Below are 23,260 nucleotides of genomic sequence, written 5' to 3'. Positions count from 1 at the left end.
ACCCTCCCAGTCACCCCTTCTCCGACTTCGGGACAATTCTTCAGATTCCATCATCCTTGAAGATTAACTCCACGCCAATCCACCGATCGCCGTTCACTCGCCTCGCCAAAGACGTCAGGTTGCATTTGCCCACCCCCCTTCTTCATCCACCTTCTAACCTTGGGACCGATGTGGGCAGATGGGCAGGAAACAAGTCGTCAGTATCGGTACCTCTGCCTCTAGCGCCTCTGTCTCTCTCACGCCATGATTCCATCTGATACTGGACCATCGCGGCATCGTCCAACACCCTTCACCTTAACCCATCAATCCCCTCCCTCACCCGACCCCGTGAACCACGGTACCACCCCCTCATCCCGTTTCCTCCCACTTGCAGTCGTCGGGTGCGGTGTGGCGCGTCCCTCGGCCACGCAGGGTGAAAGACCAAGTGACTTCTATTTTTCATGCGAGCAAGGGCACGGTTAATATTTCGTCAAATACAATACAAAGCCAAGCCAAGCCATGCACCATCGCACAATAATCCAGGTACAGACAACCTTCCTTTCTTTCAGATTGCCTTGCAGATTTGCCTCGTCTTGGCTTCGTCTTGGCACTTTGCTTCCTGGGCGCTTTTTGTCTTGGCGCTTCCAGAACATCCAACATCTACCTTTAGTCTATGACACTCATTGAGTCGTTACACAGGATCCATCCTCCAAGACTCCCAAAAGGTAAGATCTGATAATCCTGCTGACATCGCAGATTCCACGTCCAAAAGCGTACGGATACTGCGTCCAGCCAGCCAACACAGCCACACGAAAGAGAAGAAAAGCTTATTGGAAAGACGGGTATCCTTGAGCACGCCACTCTTCGAAAGTCAAACCCTTGGCGGCAGACGGCATCTTTACCATCAGAGGAACTTCAACGTCCTTATCCTTGCCCACTAGCCCTCCGCGGTGCACGATCTTGTCTTGGAGCACTTCAAAACCCAGGCGTTTGTAGAGGCCGAATCCTTCTTCAGACGACTCGAGGTAGACGGGAAGTCCCGCCAGCTCGGCCATATCGAGGCCCCATTTCGTCAAAAGGGCGCCTACGCCTTTTCTTTGGTGTTCAGGCTTCACTGCAATGATATGACAGTCTGTTCCCGGGGAAAACGCCAAAGCGTGTGTCATCAGCAACTGGGGTTCACATGGTATGTCTCGAAAAGCCTGAAGAAACAAAAAAGGCGCGAACCGGGTGCAAGGGGAAGGGATCGGGAAAAGGAGGACGTGGGAGTCCACGGCGGGTCCCACTCACAAACGTATTTTCGGCCAGCCCAAAGCTTTTCTTTGGCTGCGCTGAGCGGGTTGATTAACTCATCGGCGCGAGCTCTCTGCTCGCCTTGGAGCCAAACGGCGCCAGGGCTCCTGTACTCCTCTGGTGTGCGCTCCTTGAGAAACGCGTCCCAAAGGGCCATGCCGACGACCTCGCCAGTCTCGACATCAACGCACTTGATGGTGTACTGGGTGCTGGTCTTGTGCCAGTACTCGACAGTGTGTTTCGTATGACCCTCACGGAAAGCCTCGTCAATCCCCGTCGGAAACAGGATGTCGAGGATTACCGACCCCTTGAAGGCCGCAAAATAGGCATCGTACACCTGGGGGATGTCGGGGATTAAAGCGGGTAGAACGGTGAGGCCCATGACGTCTGAGTGAAAGCCGAGAAAGGGCAAAAATCACAGGGCAAGAATTGGCGAGTCTGCTTGTTCGCGAGCAACAGTCTGACTTGACTGAATTCGCGGTAGTCTGGCTGGTTGGTAGCACCGTCTGTCGCTGGTTGTCTTGCGATCCTGAGGTCTCTCTGCGTATGTCCGCGTCTGTGAAGCTGTTCCGAAGTGGGATAGATGGCGTTCTATGGTTCGTTCGCAACAAGAAAAGTGCGTTCGTTTTTGCTAATTGTGCGTCAACGGCAGCGAAGGCCAAACAAATCAATGACAAACGATAGGTCGGAAATATCGGTGCAAGCAACGCAGCAGGACGGAACTTTTTTGCCGGGTCACCACAGTGCGTTGGTGGTGTGAGTATTTAGGCTGGGGATTCGTCTGAAGACTTTTCCCTCACGGAACTGGAGCAGCTCCGAGCAGGTCGGTCCCGAAGACCGGCTCGATATCCTCAAGGACGCAAGGAGATGACGGATTGACGTGCCAAGCACTGTGATCACACAAAACACCACGGGGGTTGACGCGGCAGTTCTCGGTAATCCCTGAGGGGGATCGTAAGGAAATGCCGCAACCGTTGGGAGCTTCCGCTGCCAGCGGCACTGTAGCGGGAGAGCCCAAGAAGGGAACTAAACAGCGTTGCCCTTCATGGATAATGGGCTTGATGAGCGCTTACTGGATGACGCGGAGCCGTTATACCCATCTTGAGTACGGAGTAGGAACCATCTGCCCGTTGACCCCATGTGTGTGTGGCAGTGTGCGCCTACCTATCTCAGCCAAGGGCCCGATTTCTCTCACACTTCACAGTAGAAGTGTGTTAAAAGGCCCAATTTCCTCCTATACTATACTAAGTAGAGTAGTAAGTGCTACGTTGGGCTTGGGTTCGGCTCTCCCCCTCCCCTCCACATGTGAGGCGGGCACCACTTGTCGAGATTGAGGAAGAGGTCACGGCATGCATGACCCATCATCAATCTGTTCGTCACATCCTGGGAGAGTGGGAGTGGGAGATGGACGCGTTAAAGTTATCAGATCCGCGTCTCTCGAGCCGGCGCTTTTTCTCTTTGCGTGTGTCACCGTCAGGCGAGGCCGCGAGACAGCAAACCCACCCTGTTTGTGCCAATTAGTGGATAACTTGAGCATGAGAGGATGGCGGATAATAATTGAAGAGTCTGGCAATTTGAGGGAAAAAATTCTGCTGCAGAAATGAGGGCCGATGTCCTCCCGGCTCTCGCCTCAGGCCTGCCGGCCCACAAGCGGGACACGCCCCCTTGGCGCTCCTAATCAGATCCGTCTTTGAGGCCCCACACCCCCGGTCAGGTACCGGTCAGGTATCTTTGTACCTCGCACCCTCCCAGCTCCCCCCAAAGCTCCTGCTTCGCTTCTCTTTTTCGTAAGGTCGCATCGGAGGAAGGACCCACGACATCATCACACGCCCCTCCCCTCCCACATCAACCCCCTTGCCTCTCTCTCTCTCTCTCTCTCTCTTTTTTCCCTCCTTCACTCCTCCCAGTAGTGTACCTTTTTTCCCTCCCGTCCAGAACCACGAGAACGTATGATGAGATGGCGCCTTAGCTCAAGGGGACCCGTCATGAAACTCTTGCCTCATTGGTGCTGCGAGGGTGTGCTCAACTCGTTCGCATCTGACGTCCCTCACTCTCTCTCTCTCTCTCTCTGTGGCTCTCCCAAAGTTCCCAGAACGCTGACTTTGTGGTACAGTCGCAATAGTTCTGCATGCAGCATACCTATGCTAGGTTCCTTTGGTGGTTCCTAGGTTGTTTAGTCAGGCCCATTCGTTCGCGCCGAAGTCGAGTTGGCCGGAATCAACGACCAGTATTCGTACCAGCGTACCAGATACTCCGTTCTTTCACACACACATACGGACACAAAGTCACACATTACACAGCCCATTTCTGCTATACCCACCCGGACGGCTCCATGGATTAGGCACGTTGCGCCGTTGTGGCTCGCATCTGCCCTTCCCATCAATGAGCATCGCAAGAAACTGACTGGTGTGTCTGGTGGTTCCCGGGGCGAGAAACAATATGCACGCCCTTTCTCTTTCACAGGCTTTTTTTTCCCGCTTTACCCTCCTCCGCTTGCTCTCCGCAGCGGCAGCGCAGTCCATTCATGATCCAGCTCGGTCTGCGAGGAGACGTAGCTCGGCTGCAGCGCCGCCGCAAGGTACATACCGCAGTACCCAGCCATGGGGTTCGTCGATCTAATCAAGAAGTCGGGAAGCCATGTATGTTTCTCGGGTAGTCTTCATGCAAGGATACCTGCCGGACAGACCTGCAGAGTCGCACACATAAGAGCCTCTCGCGGTTACTGTGAGGATACAAGACTCGGAGGAGTCTTGGTGCATGTCTACGAAGTACTGCGTATGTGTGAGTGAAAGGGCAGCTCTCCACCCTTGGGCCGGTTGATCGTCCTCGTCAGACAAAAATCCAAACATCTTTCTTCAACAAGTCTCAAACCAGACGTCGTTTTGCAGAAGAAACCAGACGAAGCCATCGTTGTCCAAAGGCTTGTGAAATGCTGCGAGTTCAACCTCGAATTACTTCATAACGCTCGTTAACTTTACCCCTCCATCCTCCTCTTCCTTGCCACCACTCACTTCTCTTCGATACCCCCTCCTCCACCTCCGGAAGTAAACAGAAACCAAACACACGATGCATTTGCGAGACAGCGAAGGCGGCGGAACCGCCTACCAAGAAACAGGCCTCACTGACGGCGCAACGAACGGCTTGACCAACGGCAACAATACCGTGAACCCCTCTTCAACGAGGACCGTCGTCGTGACATCGCGGGCCGAATCCACCACCACCACCGCCGGTGTAAGCGACTTTAGACATGAGCTCCTTCTTGCATGGCTGCTCGTCCTCCACCGCAACAACGACGACGGCCTGAGCAAGGTGAACTGGGGATTCAGAACAAAGGACGGCCAGGAACCGTCGTCGGCGACACACAACAGCCTGAGCCTGAGCGAGGCGCCGTTCAAGAACAGCGACTCGATAGCAGAGGCCTTGGAGGTCATCAAGGACCTCGGCGAGAGCGGTCTCGAGAGTGAAACGCAGACCATCCCGGTGATATACTTTAACAATGGAGCACCCAAACCTCAGGGCAACTCTGAGAAGGCTCCCTCCAAGAGATCACAAGACGTACGTAGACGACCCTCTTTCGTGATACGTTGTACCCTATTATACAACATTCACTTCAACATGCTGACTCCGGAACCCAGTGGACATACCAGATCGAGGCGACGCTCAACGAGAACCAGCTGGTGATCAAGGCCCAATGGGACCGGGCCGTCCTCTCCTACCGCCACGCCATCTTCCAGCTCGATTCCTTCATCGAGATCCTCACCACTGTCCTCGAGAAGCCCTACCGTCAGGTCTCGGACACAATCGGCCCCACCGCAAAGGACCTCGAGCAGCTCTGGACATGGAACGCCGAGCTGCCCGAGAACATGCAAAAGTGCATGCAGGACATCATCTCCGAGGTCGCGGCCAAGGGACCCGAAAGGCCGGCTGTCGAGTCCTGGGACGGTAACTTCTCCTACGGCGACGTCGACCGCCTCTCCACCCGCCTCGCGCGCCACCTCGTCGCCCGCGGCGTCACCGTCGGCTCCACGGTGCCAATGTGCTTCGAAAAGTCCCGCTGGACCACCGTCGCCCTCCTGGCCGTCATGAAAGCCGGCGCCGCCTTCGCCCTCACGGACCCGTCCCAGCCCGAGGCCCGCCTCCGCACCATCGTCGAGCAGACCGGCGCCACCATCATCGTCACCTCCCAGAACCAGAGCGACCTCGGCCGGCGCATCGCGCCCGAGCAGACCCTCGTCATCGCCTCGGACGACACCCTCAACAATGATACCCTCGAGCTCGCCGCCGAGCTGCCCGTCGTCCCGCCCTCGTCCCCGCTCTACATCCAGTTCACCTCCGGCAGCACGGGCAAGCCAAAGGGCGTCATGATCTCCCACGAAAACTTCACCAGCGGCGCCGTGCCCCGCGGCTGGGAGGTCGGCTACCGCGCCCACTCGCGCTGCTTCGACTTCGCCTCGTACGCCTTTGACGTCAGCATCGATTGCATGCTCTGCACGCTCGCCGCCGCCGGCTGCCTCTGCATCGCCTCGGACGAGGACCGCATGAACGACCTCAGCGGCGCCATCCGCAACTCAAAGTGCAACATGGCGCACATGACCCCCTCTGTCGCCCGCGTCCTCGACGCGGACGTCATCCCTTCCCTCGAGGTCCTCGGTCTCGGAGGTGAAGCCGTTTCTGCGGGTGACGCCTCGACGTGGAGCAAGACCACGAGCGTCATCATCGCCTACGGACCCTCAGAGTGCACCGTCGGCTGCACAATCAACGGCAACGTCAGCAGCACCTCAACCAACATCGGCAAGGGCACCGGCGGCCTCACATGGATCGTCGACCCGGACGACCACGAGCGCCTCATGCCCGTCGGCGCCGTCGGCGAGCTCCTCATCGAGGGCCCCGTCGTTGGCATGGGCTACCTCAACGACAAGGCCAAGACGGACGAGGTCTTCATCGAGGACCCGGCCTGGCTGCTCGCCGGCGGCGGCCCCGCCCGCGGCAGACACGGACGCCTGTACAAGACGGGCGACCTGGTCCGCTACGACCCGGATGGCACGGGTTCCATTGCCTTCGTCGGCCGCAAGGACCAGCAGGTCAAGCTCCGCGGTCAACGCATCGAGCTGGCCGAGGTCGAGCACCACCTCCGGGGCAAGATGCCCTCGGGCGTCAAGATTGTCGCCGAGGTCATCAAGCCCGGCGGCAGCGAGCCCACGCTCGTCGCCTTTGTCGTCGAGCAGAACCCCGTTGACGGCCCTGCAGATGCCGAGGTCGGCGACGTCACCACCTTCTCCCCCGAGTTCAGCCAGGCCATCGCCGAGATCGACATTGCCCTCGGCGCCGAGATCCCCCGCTACATGGTCCCCTCGGCCTACATCCCCCTCCGCAAGATGCCCTCCCTGGTCTCGGGGAAGATCGACCGCAAGCGCCTGCGCGAGCTCGGAGGTTCCATGTCCCGCGAGCAGGTCGCCCGCCTGCGCGTCGCGCCCACCGAGAAATCGGAGCCTGAGACGGAGATGGAGAAGGCGCTGCAGCAGGTCTGGATCAAGATTCTGGGCAGCGAGTCCGCCGCCGCCATCGGTCTGCACGATAGCTTCTTCGCTCTCGGCGGTGACTCCCTGCGCGCGATGAAGCTCGTCGCTGCCGCGAGAGAGGACGGCATCGCTCTGACTGTCGCAACCATCTTCAACTTCCCCACGCTCAAGGCCATGGCTGAGAACGCGACCAAGGTGTCCAAGGAAGACGACGCCGCCGTCGCGCCCTTCTCCCTCCTCGAGGAAGGATGGACCCCCGAGGAGGCCCGCGCCGAGTCCGCCAAGCTCTGCGGTATCGACGAGTCCGCCATCGAGGACATTTACCCCTGCACGCCCCTCCAAGAGGGTCTCATGGCTCTGTCGGCCAAGGTCACCTCGGCGTACGTCGCGCAGAGAGTCGTCGACCTCGCGGACGCGGCGACAGCAGACAAGCTCCGCAACGCCTTCGACGTCGCCGCCGCGGACTGCGCCATCCTCCGCACGAGAATCGTCCAGGTGCCGGGCCGCGGCCTCGCCCAGGTCGTCGTCAAGGAAGACATCGCCTGGCACATTGGCGACGACCTCCAGGGCTACCTCGTCAAGGACCGCGAGGAGGGCATGGACCTTGGCAGACCCCTCGTCCGCTACGCCCTCGTCACGGACAACGCGTCGGGCAAGGTGCAGTTCGTGCTGACGATGCACCACGCCCTGTACGACGGCTGGTGCATGCCCCTCATCGTCGACAAGGTCAACAAGGCCTTTGACGGAGAGAAGGTCCAGCGCCCGGCCGAGTTCAAGGACTTCATCAAGTACCTCGGCAGCATGGACCGCAGCGCCGCCGAGACATACTGGCGCGAACAGCTCCAGGGTGCCGCTGCCACTACGCAGTTCCCCGCGCTGCCGTACGAGGGCTACCAGACGCAGGCCGACTCTCTTCTGGAGGTCTACGTGCCCCTGAACGGCAGACCTGCCTCCAACACCACCGTCGCCACCGTGATTCGCGGTGCCTGGGCCTACGCGGCATCCCACTACGCCTCATCCAACGATGTCATCTTTGGCGAGACCCTCACCGGCCGCAACGCGCCCATCAGAGGATCCGATGAAATCGAGGGTCCCATGATCACGACCGTCCCCTTCCGCACCCAGGTCAACGCCGAGACGCTCGTCAGCGACTACCTCCAAGACATCCAAGACCAGACCATCCAACAGATCCCTTACGAGCACACCGGTCTCCAGCACATCCGCCGTCTCAGCCCGGATGCCCTCGAGGCCTGCGAGCTGAGAACCGGTCTCGTGCTGCACCCGAGCGCCGACGACTTTGATCAGGAAGAGTTCAACAAGTACCCCGCCAACCGCCTCGTCCCCGCCGGCGACGCGGAAGCCGCGGAAGAAGCTCTCAAGTTCAACACCTACGCCCTCATGCTCGTCTGCTCGACGGACCCCAAGGGCTTCTTGGTGATGGCCTCGTTCGACTCAAAGACTGTTCAGAAGCCTCTCATGGAGAAGGCACTCGCTCAGTTCTCTCAAGTGGCGCAGAAGCTTTGCCAGCTTACCGACACGCCACTTGGCGACATCGCGTACCTGACTGAGGAGGACAAGACCGAGGTCGCTCGCTTGAGCACCGAGAGCGTCAAGAGCGTTCAGAAGGAGTACCCGGAGGCCGAGGCGGTGTACATTGTTAACCCAACCGACTCTGCGCTTCTGGCACCTCTTGGAGTTGTTGGTGAATTGGTGGTCGTTAGCAAGTCCGACTTGTCTCTCTCCACGCTGGAGAACCCTTCGTGGACCGAGAACAAGGAGGCTGGCAAATTCTACAAGACGGAGCGCCTCGCCAAATTCAACGCAGATGGATCTGTCGAGATCACCGGCAAGACGAGCGATCTGGTCCAAAAGGCCAGCACTGCTACCAAGGCGCCTACTAAGCGCATCTCTGCCACATCCGCCAAGCAGCGTCGTCTGCGAACTCTCTGGAGCCGTGTACTCAGGCTCCCCGAGAGCGATATCGGCCTCAACGACAGCTTCTTCCGTCTTGGTGGAGATTCCATCGGTGCTATGAAGCTCGTCTCCGAGGCCCGCTTGGCTGGCCTCACACTTACCGTCAACCAGGTCTTCACGAAGAGGACGCTGTACGACATGGCCAGCGTCCTGCAGGACTCTGAGCCCACTCAGGACTCTCAAGAGTCCCTGAAGCCTCTCGTTCCCTTTGAGCTGGTTGAGAACCTCGGCGATGCTCCGGCAGAAACCCTCCGTCCCCTTCTCGCCGACCCATCATGGAAGATTGTCGACGCCTTCCCCGCAAGACCGTTGCAGGAGGTCGCCGTCAAGGGTACGATTGAGATTCCTCGCTTCTCTGCTCGTTACGAGGCCATGTACTTCGAGAGCGACGTCGACCGCCCCCGCCTCTTCCAGAGCTGCCAAGAGCTTGTCACTCTCAACGAGGTGTTGCGATCAGTCTTTGTCAAGCACAATGGCGTTTGCCTGAGCGTCATCCTCGAAGACGTCAAGACCCCCGTCGTCGAGTATGAGATCGACAGCGACGTTGAGACCTTTGTCAAGGACCTCTGCAACATGGACGTCCAGACCCGGATGCCACTTGGCTCCATCTTTGTCAAGTGGTTCTTCGTCCACAGCAGCAATGGCCAGTCCGCTCTGGTGTTCCGCGTCTCGCACGCTCAGTACGATGAGATTTGCCTTCCCATCATGCTGCACCAGCTTTCAGCTCTGCACGAGGGCAAGCCCGTTCCCAAGGCTCTCCCCTTCTCCTCCTTCGTCGGCCACGTTGTCAAGTCCAACATCCCCCAGAGCGTCGACTACTGGAAGGAGCTCCTCCAAGGATCCTCCGTCAATGTTCTGAAGCCCGATACCCCCGTGACGGAGAGACAGCACTACGCCATCGACAGGACGTTCGACATCTCAACCCGCTCCAAGGACGTCACCATCGCCACCCTCCCCACCGCAGCCTGGGCCCTTACCCTCGCCCGCCTGCAGAGCACGCGCGACGTCACCTTTGGCGAAGTTGTCAGCGGCCGCAACATCGACTTCCCCAACGCCGACATGGTTGTCGGCCCCTGCTGGCAATACGTGCCCGTGCGCGTCAAGTTCGAGGACGACTGGACGGTCCTCGACCTCCTCAACCTCGTGCAGAACCAGCACATTGCCAGCTCGGCGCACGAGGGTATCGGCCTGCCCGAGATTGCCAAGCTGTGCACCGACTGGCCCGCCTCGGTGGACTGGTTCGACACGGTGGTGCACCAGGACGTCGAGCACGTCGAGAGCCTCGGTTTCGAGACGGCGAGCAGTCGCATGGAGACGATCTACCCGCAGCAGGAGCCACTTCGCGAGTGGAAGATCCAGGCGTTCCCCCAGGGCGACAAGTTGACGATTGAGATTGTCACCTTCGAGTCGTGGAAGGGTCATGCTGCCGAGCTTCTTGATAAGATTGAGGAGACGTTCAAGATTCTGCTTGGTAACCCCAGGTCGCTGTTGTTTGAGCAGCAGTAAGAGGAGAGATTTTGTACATACTGTACTAAAGACTGCATAGAGGGGGACTAGTTTCGGGTGTGTTACCATTTTTTGTCTTTTATCTGATATCATTTGTTGTTTCGTTGATGTTGAAGATTCTCCGATTGGACGAGGGGCTTTGCAATTGGTTTGGAAAATGCTGTGAACGATTTCATGTTGTTTTGTTGCTCTTTGGAGTTTGGTTGTTTCAATACACACATCATACCATACCATACCTTGCGACCCCTCCTCGCTGCTTCTCTGGTTCGCCCAACTTCCTTGCAAGTTGTATGCCGCCTGCTTGAGGCAACCCCAGACCAATCTGCATATGGCCGCTTCCAACAGCCTCACTTTCCTTATCTCACAGAAATAGGGTGTCAGTTCCTGTTCCTCACACAAATAGGGCGGAAAGTGGCTTGCTTCCCCATCCTATCACCTTCTCGTCTCCAGGTTCAAACCTCCACCGCCCTTCAGACTTGTTGTCTTCTCGTTAAAGCAGCGAGAGACTGTCAGGAGGCTCTTCTCGAAGTGAGATAAGCAGGGCGCTTTCCCCATCCTTCTGTTCTCCTCGACCAACACTCATCCGCACCTCTTTTGCGACTCTACATCAGCATACAGCTCCTATCACAGCCTGATTTTCTCTCGCTGCTTCAACGCACCCCAGCAATCAACCAACGCCACAATGTCTGACAACGTCAATTGGCTTACCGACAGCAAGTTCCTCGCCGAGCTCGATGCCGGGGACAACGCCGATGACACCAGCTTTATGGATCTCCTTGATCCTACTCGTTACTACGACTTCGGCCACGTCGACGATGGCGCTCTTGGCGCTGCGGACCCCCTGGATCCGTGAGACTTTTTTTTTTAACACTTGCTAACAAAAAGGGTGTCAGGTTGCAAAAACAAGGCGCGCACAACTCGATTTGGCCGTGAGTTCCCCGCCCTATTCCCCATACCTCCTATCCAAGTAACACAGTCTTAGCGCAGATGAGATTATGCGTCATTGCAATCCGGATGACGGCAACGATTTGACATTGTCATTGGCCAGCGCTTCAATCCAAAATGGTTCGAAGGCCCTGGAGACAGCTTCTACTGCTTCAGTCGAGAGGACCGCAGACCCGACTTGTGCAGAGTGCGGCAAACAGTGTGAGTTTGACTCACTCGTACACTGGCATGCTAAGGAGAACAATCACAAGGCATATTTGTGCCCAGTCCAAGGGTGTGGTAAGGGATTCACGGCGAAAGGAGAACGGGACGACCATCGGCGCCAACACGTTGACGGCCATAAGCGGATTGAGAAGGGGCATCCGCTTGCCTGTGTGGAGTGTTCTATGGAGTTCAAGAACAAGTCTAAACTCCAAGAGCACGCCAACGGAGCACAGCACAACCCCTTTGCTTGTTCCTGTGGCAAACACTTCGCTCGACTTGATGTTCTCAACCGACATCTTGACTCCATGGGGACCGACCTGCCGAAATTCCCCTGCCAGTTCTGCAAAAGTCACCGCGGGGAGAACGGGTTTCGGAGAAGAGATCATTTTCTACAACATGTGCGGGGCTACCACAAGTTCGAGGCTGAGGGAAAGATCGAAGATATCATGCCTAGCCGGCGGGGGAAATATCAGACACCTCCGGTCTGTCACTTCACGGATTGCCCGCACCACCGGGACAGCAAGTTCAAATCACTCAGTCGCGAAGAGCAAAACCGCTCCAAGCCATTCGAAACACAATCGGACTATACGAAGCACATGAAAAACGCCCACGACTTCACACAATACCCCTGTACGGCGAGAGGATGCAGCAAGACTGGCGCCAAGGGTTACGCGAGGGAGAAAGATCTCATCAAGCACACAAAGAAGGACCATTCTGAGACGGAAACATACGTTCCAGCAACGCGAAACATCAGGATTACTTGCCAGGAGTGTGGTGCCAGCCTGGGACCGAACAGCATGCGCTACCACCGATGTAAAGATTCACGGCTTTGTTAGAATACTTCGCTTTTTCTGCTGCTTTTTGCCTCGACAGATCTTTCTATCGCAGTCACAAGCTTATTTTGCGGCCGAGAGTAGGTGTTTGGGTAAGGATGTGTGAACCTGGTAGTGGAGGTAGGACGAAAGCGCTGGAGCCACATGACCAGCAAAGATTAATCTAGACTGCCTAGTTCTATGCTCAATTATCATCGTATGACCATAGGTGGTGTCTTTTGATCGGACCCCCCCCCCCAATTGCTGCACGGTGACCACATTGAAATATCTCCCGCGGCTATGTCCTTGTGAGTATTCTCCAGGTCGTATATTCTCGACTCCCGTTTGCATCGGGAGTTCTGGTCTCGATCGAGTATATAATTCGATAGGCTCGCACTGGATTAATGTTAACTGTGCCGATTCTGTTTATTCAAACTGGAAGGGTTCAGATAAGTAGTTACAACATCGACTGTATTCCATGAGTCAAGTGCGCCAATTGGGTATTGTGATCGAACCCTGCCAGTGGTCCCGACGGCCTGTCAATCGATGGGACCAGTTCCCGGCTCCTATGATACGTCCATGTCCTGCACTCCCGAATCAATCGCCTCTAAAACCCTCTCAGCATATCGCCGCCCCGCAGGGCTGAGCATCATAGGATCATGATGAAAACCGTCCCTCTCCCAGGGTAGCGTCCTCGGCGCCGGATCCGCAGGGTGCAAGTCCCCTACACGTTGCGGCATGCCCTTATACCGCTTGCCGTGATCATCAACCCAAGTAAGCAACTCCGTTCGTGGATCCCGCGTCGGAGCATTGTAAAAGTCAATGGGCGACTCCCAGTCCGGATCACCGAGGATCAGCCGTGCGATATCTGTACGGTCGTCCAGTAGCAAAGCCAGACGCGGAGTGGCAAGCTGCTCATACCATCCTTCGCCCAGATAATTCACAATCCCGGCAATCTCACGGTCGCCAATACCCTCGATCCACCACAGATTCTGCGTCGCCTTCATGAACATGAGGTAATGAGCCAAAATAACGAGCGCGCGAGGCCTCTTTTCCCGCCCGAGCTCGACGAAGCCCTTTGGAATGAAAGTGAACCACGTCACGACGCGCAGGGTCATGATGGGCCCGAAGCCGTTGACGAGCTCGGCGTAGAGGGAGCCGAGGTACTTGAGCGTATCGTAGTACGTCGAGATGTCTTCGTAGTCCGGGTCGCCTGGCTGGATGGAGGAGACCATGAAGAGGAGGTTATTGGGGATGTGCTTGGCGGCCTCGTCGAGGTTGATGGGCGGACGCATAAAGAGCTCCGCGAGACCAGAGTCCCAGAGGGTCTGCGGCGTAGCCATGTCGATCATGAGGCCGATGCCCCGCCACACGACCATCCAGTCGATGATGTAGAGGTCCTTTGTCCCCTCTTCGCGGAACATTTGCGACGATAAGGCGGTGAGCAGCAGGGAAGTCGCGATGAGGGCGGGAAAGGTTTCCGGCTTGCCTTCCTCGATGGCCTTGCGGTACCCTTCGAAGGCGCGGGCGCGGTAGCGGAGGGCGCGGGAGGGGGCGATGTCTTGCTTGAGGTGCTGGAGCTGGAGGGCGGAGGTGCCGAGGAGGCAGTCCATGAGGAAGGGGCTCTGGAAGGCGTGGCTCGGGATCTTGACTTTGAGGATGTCGTCGATGCGCTTCACCCTGCCGGCCTGCGTGGCGAAGGAGGTGAAGGTGTTTGTGGTGTAGAACCAGAGGAGCTTCATGTCGATGGCGTCCCTGTCGCCGGCGGGGATGTAGAGCGGTTCTTTGATGACGAGGGCGTTGGCGTCGTCGTCGTCGCCGCCGGCCGCGTGGTGGCTGTTGCGGCGGTGCTGCGGCGGCGTGTGAGACCGCGAGCGGGCCGGGGAGAAGGGCCCGGCGGAGGAGCCTGATGGCGATCCCGGTGGGCGGTGGTCGGAGTGAGAGTGGGACGGTCCGGGGTAGTTGCAATTGGCCTTGCGGAGCACGCAGTTACGACATGTTGGACGAGCTTCGTCGCACTTCACCTTGCGCGTCTTGCAGTTCTTACATCCCGTCCGGGACTTCTTGTGAGGCCGTTTTGAGTGGTATGGCTTGTCCTCGATGTGATTTGTTGAGCTTCCTGCGGCGGCGTCCGCTGAGTCTGACTGTCCGGAGGATGAGAGGATGGTCATCGTGTGTGTAATTGTGTCCTTGACGGGGCCCCCCAAGGCCACCCAACTCTCGTCTCAATGGGGAATCTGAACCAAGTGGCTGCCCTTCAGTCTTACGGCGTCCGTCAGGATTCGGGATGAGAGGGAAGGATGGCTACGGGGTGAAGTGAGACGAGGTGGAGGTTGTTGGGGTGAGATGAATGGCGAGTGGGGAAGATGGGAGGGAGAGAAAGAGAAGCTTCGCGGTAGTGGCAATGAGGTGAAAGGTACGTCGTTCGGAAATTGTCAAGTGTGTGTGAAGTCGGGACGCTAGGTAGAAGGGGTTGAGTTGGTGATGCTCGGACCTCTACTTTTTTAGGGATGATGTCCAACGGCCGGACGGGGGAAGTAGAGATGTCGTCGGGGTTGAAACAGAGTTCCGTGGGCGGGTGACGCTGCTGACGGAATGAGACGCCTAGTTATCGGATGAAGCTTTAAAACACAGTCCCCCTTCGCACTGATTAGTCGGCCCGCTAGCTTCAAGTTTGTCTCTTTTTTGCCCCCAGGGGTTAGGTAGGTGGTTGGTTCCGTTGGTTCTAATATGCACATGCCGACTTGAGTTGTGTCGGGTTAAGTGTGTGTGAGGCCTCACGAACAAACGAATCTCATGCTGCTGCCTTCCCAGGTGTGTTATTACCTTAGTTATCAAAGCCACAGATGGAGAGATCATTGACCCCACACTGAGCTGACGAGCTCCCTACCTGACTCTCATCTGACGGATGTCCAGCGCTTTTCCCCGTTAGGCGGCACGAATCCTTCGAAGGTGGTGGCATGCGGGTTTTGATGAGACGGGCTAATAGAAGCCGGAGAAGCTCAACCTTACAAGTGGGAGAGAAACGAACGCACCGCAACAGTACATGGTGTGTGTGTTCCATGCCGTTGACGTACCCAAACTGCGCCGCGAGGGCCACGAAGCATGTGCAGCGGCAGCAAAAAGAGAAAAAGTACGGATAAGAGGCTTGCGCAAGCCTCTTAGAACCCGGCAACACACACAAGTTTGTTCATTCCAAGGGTCGGGAAGAAGGGTACTGTGTATCCGTAAAAGCACTGCGCCTCCCGCAGTACCCTTCTCCCTGCTGTCAACCCTCCGTGGGTTGCCCTTTTGGGCGCTGGACTGGGTTTGGATACGGACATGTTTGTTTGACCTTTGGGGAACGTGGACATTTGACACTTGGCGCACAGTTCCGGGTGAGTGAAGGAGGGGGCCAGCCAGAGAGACACACAGAGAGAGTTGTGACTTGAGAAGTTACCGGTACTGTGAGCTGCGAGCTGTGAGGCCGCACTGCCGCAGACGAGCTAAAACTGAGTGTGGTCAAGTCTCGAGAAGTGGAGCTGCGCCCGGCACAGGGCGCCTGGGTCCCAACGCACGCGGGCCATTGTGGTCCCCTGCGCCCGCCGTAAGAGGGGCCCGAGATGGGCCGATGCTCCGGTCACATGATTTCGCGTCTCAACGGCTTGCAGGTCCTTTCCTCCCCATGTACTCCGTACCTTCGTACGCGACACGGCGGTCTTGGGTTTCCGGCCCGTTTCCCCGGTTTTCCTTCTCCGGGTGACGAACGCTGTTTTCGAGTTGATACTTACTAAAAGGCTCGAACGCCAGAGCAATTGACCCAATTGACATGGCGTCTCTCTTCCAGCTTCCCGAGGAGCTCCTCCTATCCCCCTTATTCGAACGTTTCCCCTGCCGCGAACGTCAGATCCGGTCTTTAGCTACTCTTCTCCATGTGAGTCGCCAATCTTTTGCTTGACTCTATGTGAAGGCCAGAAATTGACCTCGACACTTCAGCCCGCCGCCGCGCCCTGCCGGAACCTCATCGTCTACGGCACCGAAGCCACCGGAAAGTCGGCCATCATCGAGGCTCTCCTGCAGAGGCTCTCCAAGCCCCTCGACGAAGAACCGGAAGCCGACCCCAAAACCTCTCTCAGCTTCGCCATCGTCAACTCTATACAATGTATCACGGGCCGGCATTTATTCGAGCGGACAATCGCTGCCGTGGTGGACGCGATACAATGGGAGGCTCCGTCCAAGAAGTGCGAGACGTTAGCTCAATTGATGGTTGAGCTGTGCAAGATGCTAAAGTACACACAACGACCCGACGGCTGGCGCCTCGTGCTCGTCTTTGACGCAATTGACCGTCAGAGAGACGCTCCCGCAACTCTCCTCCCAGCATTAGCACGGCTATCCGAAGTGGTGAGTGATCATACACCTCGCATGCGCTCAACTATGGCATACTGACAAGCTACCGTTCCATAGATACCATGCCTAACCTGCGTCTTCATCGTCACCGCCCCTCCCCCCTCCAGCCTCCGCATCTCCTTCGTACCACACATCCAATTCCCAAACTACACCAAGCAGGAATTCGTCAAAATCATCTCGGCGTCCCCGCCGCCGCCGACCCCGACCACGACGCAAGACGACACAAACTTCCTCTGGACCCGCTTCGTCGGCGCCGTCTGCGACGCCCTCACGACGTCGGCGTCCCGCACCCTACCCTCGTGCCGCCACAGCTGCGACGCCCTCTGGCCGCGCTTCACGGCGCCCATCCTGGCGCGCACCCACGGCCCGCGCGAGTTCTCCAAGCTCCTCATCGCCTCGCGCGTGCATTTTCAGGACGAGAGCCTCCTGAACCCGAGTATCGTCTCCATCAAGCTCGGCAATTCTTCTTCGACGGTGTCTATGACGACGACGACAACGACAAAGGTGAATGGCCACACACCAGTGGGCACGCCCTCGAAGCACGCAACAGCATCAGCTCAATCAGCGGCGGCACTGATGAGCACCGCCACCGCCGACCTAACAACCCTACTACCGACAACCACCCGCCTGCTGCTGTTGGCAGCCTACCTCGCCTCACACAACGCGCCCCGCCACGACCTAACGCTCTTCTCAACCTACCACCACGGCCGCCGAAAACGCCGCGGCGGCGGGTTCGTAGCCCCCAAACGAGGCCGGCCGAGCAAGCACAAGAAGATCTCGCGCAAGCTGCTCGGCGCGCACGCTTTCGTTCTGGAGCGCATGCTCGCCATCTTTGCTGCCGTGCGGAGCGAGTGGGCCGAGGCCGACGTGCGTGGCGGGTTTGGTACTGTCGGTGGCGGCAGCGTGGTGGACGGCGACGTGGGTATGGCTATCTCGACGCTTGCGAGTTTGCGGTTGCTGATGAAGGTTGGCACGGGTGGTGATCCGATGGACCGTGGAGGCAAGTGGAGGATTAACGTCGGGTGGGATATCATTCGGGGCGTGGGGCGGAGCGTTGGTATTGAGGTGGAGGAATGGCTCATCGACTGAGCTTGAGTTGGCGTATGTATGACATGGCGCATGATGGGTCTTGTGGCTAGACTCAGTAACAATATGAAGGGGACACGGACATCCTGTCAATTGTTATGAAATGTTGTGGAATTTCAGCTTTACATGCACCGAGAGTGTCATTCAAACGCCGGAGCCTTTCTTGATCCCCAGTGTCTAGGTATCTCATCTCGAAGAATGAACGTCGCCATATGCCTCGCCCAGATCTCCCGATCACATCAAACCCAAGGCAAGCTTACAAGAACATGTGTGTATGCGCGTGTGTTTCATCCATACATTGCCGTCAACCCAGACTGGCGCCGATCATGATAGTACATTGACATTGAACTCCTTGCGACTCATTGGCCTAAAAAAGACATGTTTTTACAACTCCCATCCTGCGACCTGCCCCAAAAAACCCCTCTACCGGTCCCCAAATCGCCAGGTATCTTCCTGCTTGGTACCCGGTGCGAGCCAGGCGGCATTACTCGCCCCGCGGGCTCTACCGTTGCTGGGCCCGTCAGATTTCTTGGCATCTTCGCCATGAGGCGAATGCCCGTTGCTAAATGACTGAAATGCTCCAGCAGAGACCATGGGACTCTCAAAGACGGGTGCATTCTGGCTGGCGTTCAAGGCGTCCTTTGTATTCAGGGGTAGCAGGGGTTCCTCCTTGATCTCCATCATCTTTGCCTTGCGGTCCGCCTTGTCCCGGTCGTGTGTGCGGTCGTAGAGGTAGAGGCCGACAAAGGTCAGCAGGATGCCGACGCCTTGGAGAGGGGTGGTTTGGTTGCGGAACCAGATGATGGCAATGACGATGACGAACACACGCTTGATCAGGCTGGCGACTGAATACGTCACTGGCGAGACGAGGGACAAGAGGACGAAGGCGAGGATGTTTTGTCCAAAGTGAAAGGTGCCGTTGAAGATGAACTCGATGGTGAGGCGGCCGTGGTCAAAGGAACCCGCTTTTTCGTTCAGGTCGACTGCGCCATCGTGGAGGACGTCGCCGATGATTCCGGTGCCTTCGCTCCAGAACCAGATTGGGACCGTCAGGATGAATGCCATGCCAGAGGAGTAGCAGAGCAAGTTGAGCTTGTCGAGCTTTTGCGATCGCGCTGACTGACCTTCAGCCTCGGCCTTAGCGGCTTCGTTGAAGAGACGCTTCGAGAAGATGTTCTGCGTCACGAAAATGATGGTGGCAAGGAGGGCGTACAAGATACCCAGGAGCTCGCCACTGTAGCTGTTGTGCTTGCCTGAGCAAGCGAGCATGACCCCGAGGGTCAGGGGCACCAAGGACAGGTAGGTGTTGACAGAGTACCTGATGTTGAAGATCAAGCGGTAGGCCAGGACTGTGAAAAGGGGAGAGAGACCCTTGATGGTGTGGACCAGCGAGACGGGGATCTTGGAGGTCGCGGTCGAGCTCAGCAGGTGGCCAAAGATCTGGAATGCGGCAAGGGGCATCGTCGTCGAAATGACATCGCGGGAAGGGTAGCGAATGCCATGCTTGAGAGCTGGTATCGTCGTCTTGAGACTTGGAAAGATATTGGCAAGCCAGGCGAAGAGAATGCAGTAGGTTGCCACGAAGGCGAATTGGATGAGGGTCAGCGTCGCGGGCTTGTCGAAGGCGGTCAGGATGGACTTCGAGGACGTGTTCGTAAGGGCGGACGAGGTGTACCAGAGGACACAGAGCGCCTGCGATGCAAGCCATTAGCGCCTGGCAAGCAAAAAAGAAGGGAGCAGAGCAGCGTTTCTAAGCAAGACTCACAATCAACCTAGGAGAGACAGGCGCCTTGAGCGCATCAGCTATCTCGTGAGCATTCTGGCCGACGCTTCCGCCTCTTGTCCGTATGTTGTGAATGGCGTCACCCAGACTCTTCTGCCTCCCATGGCCATACCGCGTTGGCACCTGCTGGCCCGGCGCACCCCATCTGACGCTGCGACCCTGGAGACTCTCCTTTCTGGGTTGCCAGCGGTCGCCGCCTACGGGCGCTCCTGGTAGCGCATAGCCGTTGGACTTTGCAGGACTCGGGGCCCTCGAACCGTTGGTGAGGTGAGAATCGATGTGGTCGGGGAATTTCTCCATGCCGCCGTTGCCGTTGGCAGAGAGGGAATCGATATCGCCGTACGGTCTTGGTGAGTGCTGCGACCGATTGACCGAGGAGGTTTGTGTTATAGAACCAGAAGTTGTGGAGTGAGGCATGACGCGAGCACTGGGGGAAATTTGGCGGGGACAAAAGTTCTTGGTATCAAGACAAGGTATCCCGTCTCCGTAAGGTAGCTGATAATGCTGGCAGGGTGGGTATGCGATTTTCGTAAATTACCTAGTACCTCTGAGGCCTGGGCACCCCTCTGGAGATATATCTCTTGTACTGGTAGAAAAACGAGTGACAGATGCGGCAATCATGCGCGAAGAGAATCAAAAAACCTTAGACTTGCTTAAGGTCGAGCATTGTCTCTGCCTTTGTGGAAGGTCGATTTTCAGATGGCGACGCTCTGATGGTGGGAGGCCAGACGTTCTCTCTTGTTCGCATGGGCAAAAAAAAAGTCTCGACGGCAGGGCGAGATTTACACGTCCATACAAAAGTCAGCTCCCTAAAGTTACTGGGGGAGCTGTCCTCATCTCAATCAATCGGAGATCCCACGGTGCTGCAGCGCGGCTTAGGAATGGCTCGTTGTCAGTGGCTGCTATCCCTGCTGAGCAAGGGGCAGAAACGCATCCCCCCACGGAGCTTCGCCCACCAGTACCACGGCATTCAATAGCCCGTGCCCGGGGCACTAAACCCGCTGGAGGACCGGCGCAACGGGTTGGCACCTGCAGTCCGTACGGCGTTATGGCATTGATGGGGAGGTACCTACGGCGCTGCTGGATGATTAGTAACGCCGCCTACCGACAAGACTTGGCACCCCAAGCATCTTACTGGACGGCGCCGGCCCAAGCTTCGAGCAGTACCTACTGCGCTACTTAGGAATACGTACCGTTCTCACTTCGGCCAGGATTAGGGACGGACCCACTTAATCGTAAAGCAGCCTCCAAAAGTTTGGCGCGGCTGTCACGTATCGCCAGTCGCCTCCAGAAGGCTGTTCAGCATTTGACGCCCATCAACATCTGTTCCATCGCATTGTACTTCTCCAGTCCACTTCTGCGCGCCTGCAGCACCACCGCCGTTTTGCTTTCCCACAAAGCATGCGCCCTCGCATCGATCCGAGAAGATTTACCATAGCCGCAGTGGTCTGCTACGTCGTAACACAAGCTACACCAAAAGCGTTCAGCTCCACGGCGCATCTCGATTCAAGATGGCGGCCCCAAAGATGACCAAGAACCAGATGCGGAGGGCGAAGAAGAAGGAGCAGAAGAAGGCTCAGACAGAGGTGCGTTTCCCGTTCGATGTCGGTGCATGCGCGCGTAATACTGACGTAGAGGACAATCAGGTCGCGTCAAACACTCCCGAGGTCAAAGACGACGAGAAGAAGCCTGAAGAGACTGAGGCAACACAAGAAACAAATGGCAACGACCTCGAGGTTAAGAACGAGTCCGAGACCAACGCCAAGGTCGAAGCCGACGGCCCTGCCGACGATGATTTCAACTTTGACGATGAGAGGTTTGCCGCATTCAAGGATATCTTTTCAAAATTCGGCGTCGCGATAGACGAGGACGAAGTTTCAAAGGAGGCCAATGCAGGAAACACAGGCGAGGTAATATGGGACGAAGACGATATTCCCAGCGAGGACGAGGAGGCATCAGGACAGACGAAGCTTTCCAAGAAGAAGAGAAAGCAGCTCAACAAGCTTTCTATTGCGGAACTTAAGGCTTTAGTCAAGATACCCGATGTTGTCGAGTGGCAGGACACCTCAGCCACAGATCCCCGCCTTCTCGTGCAGATCAAGGCGCAAAGAAACGTGGTGCCCGTTCCTGGCCACTGGGCGCTCAAGAGGGAGTACCTTTCCTCGAAGCGAGGTATCGAGAAGCCGCCTTTCCGGTTACCAAAGTTTATCGCCGAGACGGGCATTACGGAAATGCGCGATGCTGTTCTCGAAAAGCAAGAGCAGCAATCTCTGAAGCAAAAGCAACGTGAGCGTGTCGCTCCCAAGATGGGCAAACTGGACATCGACTACCAGAAGCTCTACGATGCGTTCTTCCGTTTCCAGACCAAGCCGGAGCTCACGCGGTTCGGCGAGGTGTACTACGAGGGCAAGGAGAGCGAGGTTGATTTCCAGCACTTCCGGCCGGGCGACCTGACCGAGGCCACAAAGGAGGCCTTGGGTATGCCGCCAGGCGCACCTCCACCATGGCTCATCAACCAGCAGCGATTCGGCCCGCCTCCATCATATCCCACTCTCAAGATCCCAGGACTCAACGCTCCGCCGCCACCAGGCGGTTCGTGGGGTTTCCATCCCGGTGGCTGGGGCAAGCCCCCCGTCGACGAGTTCAACCGCCCCTTATACGGAGGTGACGTTTTTGGTCTCACAAACCAGGCCGGCGCACAAATCGCACCACCCGTCGCCGCGCCCCTGGCCACCGGCGAGCCCGTCGAGAAGACTCTCTGGGGTGAGCTGCAACCCCGCGACGAGGAGTCCGAAGAGGAAGACTCGGAAGAGGAATCCGACGAGGAGGAGTCCGAAGACGAGGACGGCCCCGGCGGCGGCCTCGCCTCGCCGAGCGGCATCGAGACCTCGGGCGGCATGGTCTCGTCCGTACCGACGGATTACCCGGGCCACGGCGTCGAGACCTCGGTGGCGGGCGAGATGGACCTGCGCAAGCAGCGCCGCGGCTTCGACACGGAGGAGAGCTCGCACCCGCGCTCGGCGTACCAGGTCATCCCCGAGCGGCAGCAGCGCACCGAGGGCTTCTTTGGCAGCGACAGGGTGTACGACCTCAACCAGCAGCAAAAGGCAAACATGCCCGTGCTCGGCCAGGAGGACGACAGCCGCAAGCGCAAGAAGCCCGGCGACGTGGACGTCGCGCTCGACCCGGACGCGCTGCTCAATAACGACGGCATCAGCAAGGACGAGGTGCGGCGGCGGTTCGAGGAGGGTAAGCGCGAGGAGGGGCTGGGTGCCAAGTGGGCGTACGAGGAGGATCTGTCCGAGATGATTGCGCAGGAGTCGCGCAAGAGGCAAAAGGTGGACGAGAAGCGCAACGACGAGAAGAAGAAGCAGAGCAAGTACAGGTTCTAAGTGACCTGGGAGCTTGGTGGCTGGCTGAATTCTCTTGTCGAGAAGGCAAATTAGAGAGAGAGAGAGAGAGAAATGTAATGGTATCCTTATGGTTTTCAATATTGCAAAAGGGGCACCGGCGCCGGGTTGGGCATACAGAAATTCTAACCGTTGTTTTTTTGCTAGTTGATGATTCCGCGCGTACACGTGTTGGTCTTGGTATCTCGAATAGATTGCTCTATAAAAACAGAACAACTTCAGTCGTCAGGAGGCCATTTACTGTCATTTCAAAGTGAGATTCAATTAGTATAGTTTCATGCCTGGTGCCTCTAGAATCCCGTCTCTATCGGCCGCCCCAATGATGATGATGCGACGCCGTTTGCCCCATGCAGGTAGATGCCA

General features: G+C 57.4%; 6 protein-coding genes across 6 annotated transcripts; 3 read left to right on the top strand and 3 right to left on the bottom strand.

The window, feature by feature from the left end:
* Nucleotides 1–806: 806 nt before the first annotated feature.
* On the bottom strand, nt 807–1,654 carry CLUP02_00739 (acetyltransferase; the record flags this gene model as incomplete). Its single annotated transcript, XM_049279786.1, has 2 exons — nt 807–1,111; nt 1,270–1,654. The coding sequence occupies 2 exons, from the start codon at nt 1,652–1,654 to the stop codon at nt 807–809; spliced, it is 690 nt and encodes a 229-aa protein (XP_049135743.1).
* A 2,684-nt stretch (nt 1,655–4,338) lies between these two features.
* On the top strand, nt 4,339–12,256 carry CLUP02_00738 (AMP-binding enzyme; the record flags this gene model as incomplete). The annotated part of the gene is made up of 7 exons (XM_049279785.1): nt 4,339–4,827; nt 4,908–10,267; nt 10,388–10,559; nt 10,675–10,799; nt 10,890–11,120; nt 11,165–11,200; nt 11,254–12,256. 7 exons carry the CDS (start codon nt 4,339–4,341, stop codon nt 12,254–12,256), a joined length of 7,416 nt encoding a protein of 2,471 aa, XP_049135742.1.
* Nucleotides 12,257–12,798: 542 nt separating this feature from the next.
* CLUP02_00737 (uncharacterized protein) lies at nt 12,799–14,403 on the bottom strand (the record flags this gene model as incomplete). Its single annotated transcript, XM_049279784.1, has 1 exon — nt 12,799–14,403. The coding sequence occupies one exon, from the start codon at nt 14,401–14,403 to the stop codon at nt 12,799–12,801; it is 1,605 nt and encodes a 534-aa protein (XP_049135741.1).
* A 1,637-nt stretch (nt 14,404–16,040) lies between these two features.
* Nucleotides 16,041–17,707, top strand: CLUP02_00736 (origin recognition complex subunit Orc5; the record flags this gene model as incomplete). Its single annotated transcript, XM_049279783.1, has 3 exons — nt 16,041–16,145; nt 16,208–16,612; nt 16,676–17,707. The coding sequence occupies 3 exons, from the start codon at nt 16,041–16,043 to the stop codon at nt 17,705–17,707; spliced, it is 1,542 nt and encodes a 513-aa protein (XP_049135740.1).
* Nucleotides 17,708–18,127: 420 nt separating this feature from the next.
* On the bottom strand, nt 18,128–19,904 carry CLUP02_00735 (triose-phosphate transporter; the record flags this gene model as incomplete). The annotated part of the gene is made up of 2 exons (XM_049279782.1): nt 18,128–19,396; nt 19,470–19,904. 2 exons carry the CDS (start codon nt 19,902–19,904, stop codon nt 18,128–18,130), a joined length of 1,704 nt encoding a protein of 567 aa, XP_049135739.1.
* A 1,094-nt stretch (nt 19,905–20,998) lies between these two features.
* On the top strand, nt 20,999–22,879 carry CLUP02_00734 (uncharacterized protein; the record flags this gene model as incomplete). The annotated part of the gene is made up of 1 exon (XM_049279781.1): nt 20,999–22,879. One exon carries the CDS (start codon nt 20,999–21,001, stop codon nt 22,877–22,879), a length of 1,881 nt encoding a protein of 626 aa, XP_049135738.1.
* Between the last annotated feature and the right edge of the window lie 381 nt (nt 22,880–23,260).

Source organism: Colletotrichum lupini, chromosome 1 (assembly GCF_023278565.1).
Source record: "Colletotrichum lupini chromosome 1, complete sequence".
NCBI lineage: Eukaryota > Fungi > Ascomycota > Sordariomycetes > Glomerellales > Glomerellaceae > Colletotrichum > Colletotrichum lupini.
The sequence above is the reverse complement of the archived record's forward strand: the minus strand, read 5'-3'. Positions and strand labels throughout refer to the sequence as shown.